General features: G+C 36.4%; 1 protein-coding gene across 2 annotated transcripts in view; it reads left to right on the top strand.

The window, feature by feature from the left end:
* pax5 (paired box 5) overlaps positions 1-2,998 on the top strand; it is a 164,539-nt gene extending 161,541 nt beyond the window's left edge. For both annotated transcript variants that reach the window (XM_061906952.1, XM_061906942.1), the window contains exons 10-11: positions 458-544; positions 2,529-2,998. In XM_061906952.1, coding sequence (XP_061762936.1) covers positions 458-544; positions 2,529-2,611 — 170 coding nt within the window. In that variant the 3' untranslated portion in view covers positions 2,612-2,998. The remainder of the gene's footprint in view (positions 1-457; positions 545-2,528) is intronic.
* The last annotated feature ends 9,549 nt before the right edge of the window (positions 2,999-12,547 follow it).

The following is a 12,547-nucleotide window of genomic DNA, read 5'->3' as shown; positions in this document are numbered from 1 at the left end:
AAAAGGAGGATTACCTCCAAATTCTTCAGCACGACCTAAAATCATCAGCCTGAAGGTTGGGTCTTGGGCGCAGTTGGGTGTTCCAACAGGACAATGATCCTGAACACACATCAAAAGTGGTAAAGGAATGGCTAATTCAAGCTAGACTTAAGCTTTTAGAATGGCCTTCCCAAAGTCCTCACTTAAACATGTGGACAATGCTGAAGAAACAAGTCCATGTCAGAAAACCACGAAGGATGCCAGACTTTATGTCCTTCACAAGTGTATGTCTACTCTTGACCATGACTGTATGTCTTCTAGCATTGTCCAATGGCGTACTTGAAGATGAAACCGTCATTGTCAAGTCTGCGGTCTATAAACGTGCAGCGATAAAGAGATAACTGCGTAAAGGTCAACAAGGTCGGAGGGGTCACGCACCTTGGCTCACCTCTACACCCCCCTCCATCTCCCTCCCCAGTGTTCCAGCAAGATTACGGCTCTCTCCTGGGGACAGAGATCGGCTGCTCGTCCACTCTCTTCGGCGGCCAGGCGGGACAGATGCAAGGTAGGCTGCAAGTCCACGTAAGGAGAGCACACACTCCGAGGCTGGGGATTTAGGATGAGAGGGTGAAAATGACAAATGAAAGGATGTGCAGTCCAGAATAGAGGAGTGCAGAGTCTTTGAGTCGGACTAAATAGTTTGTCCGAGCGGCTTAATTCTTCACTTCTAGGGATTACCTGCACTGTGGACAGATATTACCTGTCAACACACAGCCTGCACGACTGATGGATGTCACACAGACAGGTGTGTGTGTGTGTGTGTGTGTGTGTGTGTGTGTTCAGGTGCCTCTGCCAGTTACAGTATTGAATTGACCTATTCCCCTATGGAAAGAAAAGACCCAAGGGCTCAGTAGTAGTTGTAGAACTAAGTACTCAGTGTGTCAGCTTCTTGTGTGTGTGTTTGTGCGTGCGTGTGTTTTGGCAATGCTTACATAATGGGGACATCGCTCTGTTAAGTTAAAGTTAAAGTATTGTCACACACACAATAAGGGGTGGCGAAATTTTTCCTCTGCATTTGACCCATCCCCTTGGTGTTGAGGGGAGCAGTGGGCAGCAGCAGTGCCTTTTACAAAGTCACCTTTAAGGGACTTCCGGCGGTATGGGGACACAAAAACAGATCCCCTAAAGGGAAACCTTTTTAAATGATAGTCAGATCCATTTTGAAGATGCCTAAGTGATTTTTAAGCTTAGGTGCCTTAAAACATGTTTACTAAAAGTAAAAATGTTTAACACCTATTTTGAAAAAAATTTTTTTTTGGGGTTGTTTTTTTTTTAAATGGTCCTCATTAGTCACGTACAAATTTGTGTGAATTATGCAAAGTTATTTAAATTTGGTCCCCATGAACCATATTAAGTCTTTTCCCCCAGGGTCCCCAGTAAGTATGATCAGCACATTACTTCATCAATCCAGAGATTTAAAGTCGTGTATGAGCTAACTGGGCAGTGGCCATTTTACCTCATTTTGTTTATGCCTCCACAACCTGTAGAAGGGTGGTCCCCAAAAGTTCTGATCAAAAACTTAGTCCCCATTCCAAATGATAACCTGTCTGTGTGTGTGTGTGTGTGTGTGTGTGTGTGTGTGTGTGTGTGTGTTCTGGCAATGCTTACTTAATGGGGACATCGCTCTCTTTACACAGTCACCTTTAGGGGACCTCTGACGGTATGGGGACCAACAAAAAAACAGGTCCCCTGAAAGGAAACCTTTTTGAAATGAGTGCTGTATTCTGAGGATCATGACATATGTAATTTGAACTTGTTTTTATTTTTTTTTAAATGGTCATCAGTAGTCACGTACAAATGTGTGTGAATTATGCAAAATTATTTAAATTTGGTCCCCATGAACCGTATTAAGTCTTTTCCCCAGGCTCCCCAGTAAGTATGATCAGCACATTACTTCATCAATCTAGAGATTTAAAGACGTGTATGAGCTAACTGGGCAGTGGCCATTTTACCAAAATGTTCTTATGCCTCCACAACCTGTAGAAATTGACGTGGTCAATTGTACAAAGAAAAGTAAATTGAAAAAAATATATTCCCTATCAAATGAATGAAAGGAAAACAATGACATTTATTATTTTCCCTTCTCATCCCATTTCATTTTTGCTATAACCGTCAAAATCTAAATCGTTTATTTTAAATAATAAGGATTTTATTCATATCTTGCATGGAAAATTTGGGAATGAGCAAGTTAAGAGTAAATTTCGATTTAAATCATTTCTTTTTGTTGTTTGTTTGTTTGTTTTAATTAAGAATCGCTGCAAATAAAAATGGTTATTAATTTGAAAATCTTTTTGGGGGAGGGGAGAATGCCAATCAATTAGGCAAAATACTTTGATGGTTCCAATCAATCCTGAAAAAGGATTAATTGGAATTGTGCATGTCTTTTATTCATGTTGTCATTGTTAAATTCAGCGGTGCGTTCACTGCCATCGCGAACATTTCAACGTCACACAGCCCAAAGCGTGAAACGAGTGCTGTTTCCCCACCAGGGTCGCCCTACTACTACGGCGCCACATCCCGGGGGGCGGGACCTGCCGCCACGGCGACAGCCTCCGCCTACGACCGCCACTGACCCCACCCACTTCAAGGAGGAGGAGGTAGACGGAGGGGTGGAGGAAAGGATAGCACCAGCACCGCCCAGTACAAGCCTGCCCCCGTGCACGGACAACGCTTATTTTGACGTGGGTAAATATTTTTGGACTGCCACAGAGGGGGGAGCTTTGCGCTGCTCACCTGTCGAGCCTTTCAGGTGACGCGGCGCCACTGAAGCATGTCACCACTACATTTCTACACATAGCGGTGATTAAAAGTCTTGTGAACTTCTGTGTATGAGGGTCGGGCATTTTTTTTTTTTTTTTTTAGGTGAATAAAATCAGATTGCTCTTTTTATATAACCTGCTATCAATCATGCTAAAGTTCTATGCCGTGTTACGGCGAAGTAAAAGACAATCCAACTCTCTCTTGACCAAACGTTAGCCTCTCTCATTCCAAGACACTTTTTTTTTTTTCGACAAAGCACAGACTTCTCGTGTGCGATGAAGCGTGTTGGAAGGAAGCAGGGAGTGTGTTAATGTACAGGAAGGTGCTATCCAACACACACACACACACACACACACACACACACACACACACACACACACACACACACACACGCACGCCCCCCCCCCCCCCTCCCCGCCTACTTAGTACTCATCAAGAGCTATTTATAACGGAGGAGGAGAAAGAATAATATATTGACCTTTTTTTTTTGCGCCGCACTCTGCCTGTAACAATTTATAAAGTGTCACGCTGTTGTGCTATAGAATAGTGATGATGATGATGATGATGCAGTAAAATCTTTGAAAAAAAATACAAACAAACAAAAAAAATAACATTATTTGTTTATAGTATGTGTTGCGCCTGAGGTTTTCTTGTTTAAAACGCCGACCCGCTCTGTGGGTATTTCCTAAAAGAGACCCCGAAGAGAGCCGTACGGCCGACTCGGTGTCAAAGTTGGTAGCAAACATGGCGCCCGGCGTGGCGTCCAAACTCTCTCTGATTGGACCAATCAGAGAGAGAATGGACAAAAAGTCTCCAAATGTTGTAGACAACACGAGTTTAATCATGTTAATGACCATCATTGGACGTTTACTTATACAGTATGACCCAATCCAGACAACCTTTCCTAGTCATGGTGAAAATAAACTAACACAAAGACTCAACACACATGGTCACACGTCACACAACCTGCTCAGTGGGTATGTTTTTTTTTGTTTGTTTTATTTTAAGTCCAAGTACGCAACATAATTCAAAATGACTCCCATTTAAATACATTACAATGCATGATGGGAAAAGTGCAAAATACTCTCCACACTGAGATTACTAAACTTTAAGAAGATTGTCACAGAAGTAAACAACGTAGGAGTCCAACTATCTCATACTCTCAATTATATTAATTATACATCTATTAGTATGATATGATTTTTATTTATATATTTTATATATGTAGCTGAGATAGGCGCCAGCGCCCCCCGCGACCCCGAAAGGGAATAAGCGGTAGAAAATGGATGGATGGATGGATATATATATATATATATGTATATATATAAATATATATATATGTATATATATATATATATACATATATATATATATATATATATATATATATTTACACACACACATGTATAGGCTGTGTGTATATATGTACACAAGTATATATACATACATACACTGTACATATATACATATTAACATATATATATATACATATATACACATATATACACATACACTTATATACACATACACATATTTATACATATCTACATTTTTGCATACACACATTTATATACATACACATATATACATATGCATATATATATATATATATATATATATATATATGTATATATATATATATATCTATATATATATTAGGGGTGTGGGAAAAATATTGATTCGAATCGAATCCGTTGTGCGATTCAGAATCCATTCTCATTTTTTAAAAATCTTTTTTTTTTTTTTTTATTAATTAATTATTTTTTTTTTTATCAATCCAACAAACCACTACACAGCAATATCATAACATTGCAATCTAATTCCAAAACCAAACCTGACCCAGCAACACTCAGAACTGCAATAAACAGAGCAATTGAGGACACAAACACGACACTGAACAAACCAAAAGTAGTGAAACAAAAATTAATATAATCAACAACAGTATCAATATTACTTATAATTAGAGCATAGCAGTGATTAAAAATCCCTCATTTACATTATCATTAGACATTTATAAAAAAAAAAAAAGAACAATAGGGTTACAGTGGCTTACACTTGCATCGCATCTCATAAGCTTGACAACACACTGTGTCCAATATTTTCACAAAGATAAAATAAGTCGTTTTTTTTGTTCATTTAATAGTTAAAACAAATTTACATTATTGCAATCAGTTGATAAAACATTGTCCTTTACAATTATAAAAGCTTTTTTTTTTTAAATCTACTACTCTGCTGGCATGTCAGCAGACTGGGGTAGATCCTACTGAAATCCTATGTATTGAATGAATACAGAATCGTTTTGAATCGGAAAAATATCGTTTTTGAATCGAGAATCGAATCGAAAAAATCAATATATTATCGAATCTTGACCCCCAGAATCGATATTGAATCGAATCGTGGGACACCCAAAGATTCACAGCACTAATATATATGTATGTATACGTATGTTTATGTCTATATTATATATGTATATATATATATACACACATACATACATAGGTCTGTATCTATACATATCTATATATGCATATATATCTACATAAATATCTATCTGTGTGTGTGTGTATATGTATATATATATAGATATATATATATATATACACACTGTATATCTCCCTATATACAAATATAGATATATCCATACAAATCTATATATAGAGATAGATCTATATCTATACATGTCTATATATACACATATATACACACATACATATATATAAATTCATATATGTGTATGTATATACTGTATATATGTATATATGCATATATTTATGTAGGTATATATATATATATATATATATATATATATATATATATATATATATACAGTGGGGCAAAAAGTATTTAGTCAACCACCGATTGTGCAAGTTCTCCCACTTAAAATGATGACAGAGGTCTGTAATTTTTATCATTGGTACACTTTAACAGTAAGAGACAGAATGTGAAAAAAAAATCCAGGAATTCACATTGCAGGAATTTTAAAGAATTTATTTGTAAATTATGGTGGAAGATAAGTATTTGGTGAACCATTCAAAGCCCTCACTGATGGAAGGAGGTTTTGGTTCAAAATCTCACGATACATGGCCCCATTCATTCTTTACCTAACACGGATTGATCGTCCTGTCCCCTTAGCAGAAAAACAGCCCCAAAGCATGATGTTTCCACCCCCATGCTTCACAGTAGTTATGGTGTTCTTGGGATGCAACTCAGTATTCTTCTTCCTCCAAACACGACAAGTTGAGTTTATACCAAAACGTTCTATTTTGGTTTCATCTGACCACATGACATTCTCCCAATCCTCTGCTGTATCATCCATGTATCCATTTTAGTATAAACTCAACTCGTCGTGTTTGGAGGAAGAAAAATAGAGCTGAACTGTACCTATGATTAAAATTACAGACCTCTGTCATCATTTTAAGTGGGAGAACTTGCACAATCGGTGGCTGAGTAAATACTTTTTTGCCCCACTGTATGTATGTATGTATATATATATATATATATATATATATATATATATATATATATATATATATATATATATATATATATATATATATGTATATGTATATATATATATATATATATACTGTATATACATACACACACACACACACACACACACACACACACACACACACACACACACACAGATGTGTGTATATAAATACATGTGTGTATATATATACATATATATGTGTGTTTATACATACATACATATATATATATACACATACATTCACACTCACATATATATATACACACATATAAATATATATAGATATATATATATATATATATATATATATGTATATGTATATATATATATATATATATATATATATATGTATATGTATGTATATATATATATATATATATATATATATATACTGTATATATACACACACACACACACACACACACACACAGATGTGTGTATATAAATACATGTGTGTATATATATACATATATATGTGTGTTTATACATACATACATATATATATATACACATACATTCACACTCACGTATATATATAGACACATATAAATATATATACATATATATACATACATACACACACACAAACATATATATATTATATATGTGTATATAATATATATATATATATATATATATATATATATATATATATATATTATATTACACATACATACATATATATATATACATATATTTACATATATATATATATATATATATATATATATATATATATATATATATATATATATATATATATATATATATATATATATATATATATATATATATATATATATATATATGTATGCACACCGTACATGCAGTTGACTTTCAACCCCTGGCCCCAAGTCACTAAGTTTGGACACCTCCATCCTAAATGAAGCCTCTCCTCAAGTAATGACAAGGCGGCCATGTTTGCTACCTACTTTAAAACCCAGTTGGCCACACTCTCTCCACACATGGCTATGACCATGAAGAAGCAGCGGCGCCCAACTATTTCTCTTTCTCGTCTTGTATTCTCCCTTGAAGAACTCCCCAAAGATGGGCCCCCTCTAGTGGACCGGCTGACTAACTACAAAAGCACAAAGAGACTATCGTCCGCCGTTTTGTTTTGGAGGAATCAATGACTTTTTCTTTTTCTTTCCTTCTCCTCTTTGTGAGTGCTTGGCCTCCTTCAGCTGTAACATCCCAACATGGTTTCTTTCAGAATATTACATTTATTTTGGGTCTGTTCTCTCCCAGGTTAGTTATGCGCTGTGACAATGTAATACACCGGAGTGGAGGCCTTACAGCAGGGTGGTCCTCTCAGGAGGGGCTCGTTTCCTTTTCATACAGTCCTTAAAGGGCAAATTATGGAAACAAACAAAAAACAATTTAATGAAACTTTACAGTATTATTTATCTAGCATAAGATGGGTCGTCTTCTATTCGGAATTATACCGCCAATCCAGCGTCGTGCCAAACAGAGCTTTTCTTCCTGCCACTCACGTACACACTCATGAATGGAGAGTTTCAGCTACTAGAATGAAAAAGTGCTAAAATGATTTTGAATCATAACATTGAAAAAGTGTTACGTTTAATGTCCTCTTGCAAATTACAATATGGCTGCAACAATCCATGTCAGCAATTACACTTCAATGTGAAACTAATGTGTGGTAATTAGTCATTACATGCAAAGTGAGATATGTCATCTTGTTATTGTGTGAGTGTGCATGCATTCACACAATAACAATTGTCTAGTTGTTGAGTGAGTATCTCAACATTCACACAATAACAATTATCAAGTTATTGTGGGTGTCCCGACATTTACACAATAACAATTGTCAAGTTGTTATTGTGTGTGTCCTAACATTCACACAATAACAATGGTCAAGCTGTTATTGTGAGTATCCAAACATTCACACAATAACAATTGTCAAGTTGTTATTGTCAAGCTGTTATTGTGTTTGTCCATGCTTTCACACAATAACAATTGTCTATTTTTTGTACGAGTGTCCCAACATTCACTCAATAACAATTGTCAAGCTGTTATTGTGAGTGTCCAAACATTCACACAATAACAATTGTCAAGTTGTTATTGTGTGAATGTCCAAACATTCACACAATGACAATTGTCAAGTTGTTATTGTGTGAGTGTCCATGCATTCACAGAATAACAATTATCAAGTTATTGTAGGTGTCCCGACATTCACAATATAACAATTGTCAAGTTGTTATTGTGAGTGTCCAAACCTTCACTTAATAACAATTGTCTAGTTGTTATTGCCAAGCTGTTATTGTGTTTGTCCATGCTTTCACACAATAACAATTGTCAATTTAGTTTGTGTGTCCCAACATTCACGCGATAAAAATGGTCAGGCTGTTATTATGAGTGTCCAAACATTCACACCATAACAATTGTCAAGTTGTTATGGTGTGAATGTGCAAACATTCACACAACAATTGTCAACCTATTATTGTGTGTGTGTCCATGCATTTACACAATAACAATGGTCAATTTATTGTGTGAGTGTCCCCACATTCACGCAATAACAATTGTCAGGCTGTTATTATGAGTGTCCAAACATTCACACCATAACAATTGTCAAGTTGTTATGGTGTGAATGTCCAAACATTCACACAGCAATTGTCAACCTATTATTGTGTGTGTGTCCATGCATTTACACAATAACAATGGTCAATTTATTGTGTGAGTGTCCCCACATTCACGCAATAACAATTGTCAATTTATTGTGTGTGTCCCAACATTCACACAATAACAATTGTCAAGCTGTTATTGTGAGTGTCCAAACATTCACACAATAACAATTGTCAAGTTGTTATTGTGTGAATGTCCAAACATTCACACAATAACAATTGTCAACCTGTTATTGTGTGTGTCCATGCATTCACACAATAACAATTGTCAATTTGTTGTGTGTGTCCCCACATTCATGCCATAACAATTGTCTATTGTGTGTATCCCAACATTCACACAATAACAATTGTCAAGTTGTTATTGTGTGAATGTCCAAACATTCACACAATAACAATTGTCAACCTGTTATTGTGTGAGTGTCCATGCACTCACACAATAACAATTGTCAATTTGTTGTGTGTGTCCCCACATTCGTGCCATAACAATTGTCTATTGTGTGTATCCCAACATTCACACAATAACAATTGTCAAGTTGTTATTGTGTGAATGTCCAAACATTCACACAATAACAATTGTCAACCTGTTATTGTGTGTGTCCATGCATTCACACAATAACAATTGTCATTTTGTTGTGTGTGTCCCCACATTCATGCCATAACAATTGTCTATTGTGTGTATTCCAACATTCACACAATAACAATTGTCAAGTTGTTATTTTGTGAATGTCCTAACATTCACACAATAATAATTGTCAACCTGTTATTGTGTGAGTGTCCATGCATTCACACAATAACAATTGTCAATTTATTGTGTGTGTCCCCACATTCACGCAATAACAATTGTCAATTTATTGTGTGTGTCCCCAACATTCACACAATAACAATTGTCAAGTTGTTATTCTGTGAATGTCCTAACATTCACACAATAACAATTGTCAAGCTTGTATTGTGAGTGTTCAAACATCCGCTCAACGATTGTCAAGTTGTTATTCTGTGAATGTCCTAACATTCACATAATAACAATTGTCAATTTACTGTGTGAGTGTCCTTCCAAATTTCCAGGAATTCCAAAAATACTAATCCTCAATTCCATCTGCTACTACGTCAACAGTTTTCAACCGATTTGAAAAATTCCAAATTTCTAGGGCAATTGTGCTGGTATCAATATTTTCCAAAAATACAGGGTTTTCCCGAAATTCACGAATTTCCTGGAAATTCCCATTTAATTGAAAGGACATATTCGAAGCTCTACGATGACCAAAATTTTGGGCCACTTTTTATCTGATTCGGACCTTTCAATCGTCCACACATTCCACTCACCCTGGACATTCAAGCCAGTGTGTTTCGAAAATTCCCTGATTAGTCGGAATTACCAGGAATTTGTCGTCATTGACAATGAACGGGCCGTATACACACTTCTCCTTATCCCACATTTCCCATCCCATTGGAACCGTTCCAACATCCACACACTCCACTCACCCTGGACATTCAAGCCAGCATGTTTTGAAAATTCCCAGATTACCAGGAATTTCTCCTCATTGACAATGAATGGGTAATATACAAACTTCTCCGTACCCAAAAGGAGTCTTGAAATATCCCAACTTGCATGTCACATATTAGTTTTGAAAGATTCCCTGATTAGCCTGAATTACCAGGAATTTCGTCTCATTGACAATGGATGGGCAATATACAAACTTCTCCATATCCCACATTTCTCATCCGATTCCAACCATTCCAACATCCACACACTCCACTCACCCTGGACATTCAAGCCAGCATGTTTTGAAAATTCCCTGATTACCAGGAATTTCTCCTCATTGACAATGAATGGGCAATATACAAACTTCTCCATACCCAAAAGGAGTCTTGAACTATATCAACTTGCATGTCACATATTAGTTTTGAAAAATTCCCTGATTAGCCTGAATTACCAGGAATTTCACCTCACTGACAATGGATGGGCAATATACAAACTTCTCCATATCCCACATTTCTCATCCGATTCCAACCATTCCAACATCCACACACTCCACTCACCCTGGACATTCAAGCCAGCATGTTTTGAAAATTCCCTGATTACCAGGAATTTCTCCTCATTGACAATGAATGGGCAATATACAAACTTCTCCATACCCAAAATGAGTCTTGAAATATACCAACTTGCATGTCACATATTAGTTTTCAAAAATTCCCTGATTAGCCTGAATTACCAGGAATTTATCTTCATTGACAATGAACAGGCAATATACAAACTTCTCCAAAGCCCACATTTCTCATCCGATTTCAACCCTTTCAACACCCACACACTCCACTCACCCTAGATATTCAAGCCAGCATGTTAAGGAATGTCCCTGATTACCAGGATTGTGTCCTCATTGACAATGAATGGGCAATATACAAACTTCTCCATATCCAAAAGAGGTCTTGAAATATCCCGACTTGCATGTCACATATTAGTTTCGAAAAATTCCCTGATCAGCCGGAATTACCAGGAATTTCTCCACATTGACAATGAATGGGCAATACACACATTTCTCCATATCCCACATTTCTCATTTGATTCGAACCGTTCCAACATCCACACACTCCACTCACCCTGGACATTCAAGGCAGCATGTTCAGAAAATTCCCTGATTACCAGGAATTTCTCCTCATTGACAATGAATGAGCAATATACAAACTTCACCGTATCCAAAAGAAGTCTTGAAATATCCCGACTTGCATGTCACATATTAGTTTCACCTTGTAAATATAATTGCTGGTATGAATCAACTTATTTGGATATTCCCTTTTTTTTTTTTTTTTTGGAGTTCCACCTGTATGTATATTCTGCATTATTTATTAGCAATTTTAGGTGAAATATTTTGGGGTTCTGAGGTTTGTTCTGTTACTAAGTGTTCACTTCCTGTTTTACCTCCATTCACACAACATTTATTACGTCCCGTTTGAGTTTCGATTTTTAGAAATTAAAATTTGCGAGCGATTAAAACACAGAATAGGGTTTGTGCATATGTTACTTTAATTGTACAGTAAGGCTTCACTTCCCATGCGATAGGCTTTTTCTTGCCCGTGTATCCCATGGCTGCACATTTGATGGGCTTTTTCTTGCCCGTGGATCCCAGGGCTACACATAGGAAAGAGAGCAAAATTATTTTGGACGCTTGAAAGAAAACGCTCTTGTCACAGCTGTCTTCATGCGCTACCCGCACACGCGTTCTCCTTATTTCTGTCTTTCTTCACAGATCTTTCTGAGGCATTATTAAAAAAAAAAAACCTGAACCGCACCAGCTGAAAAACGAGGACAGTGCCTTTGACAGCGCCGACGAGTGGCCACGGGACACTAAAAAAAACGACCGATCCAGGATGGAGTTTTTAGTTCCTTCCTCAAGTTCGAGTCCAGGGGTGTCCAAAGCTTTTAAAGCCAGCGCCGCGTAAATAAAAAACTGAAGGACGTGGGGGCCACTTTGATTAATTTTGGACATTAAAAGATGCCAAACCCAGTATATGCTAAACTATCTGAACACAATATCCAAATCTTAGCTTTCTGGTACCCGTATCGCAGTTTTGCCATGAATGAAACATGTCTAAATGAAGTACAAATATGTACGAG

The sequence above is a fragment of the Nerophis ophidion genome, linkage group LG01 (genome assembly GCF_033978795.1).
Source record: "Nerophis ophidion isolate RoL-2023_Sa linkage group LG01, RoL_Noph_v1.0, whole genome shotgun sequence".
NCBI classification, from domain to species: Eukaryota; Metazoa; Chordata; class Actinopteri; order Syngnathiformes; family Syngnathidae; genus Nerophis; species Nerophis ophidion.
Note: the sequence above shows the minus strand (reverse complement) of the source record. Positions and strands in the feature narration are given on the sequence as shown.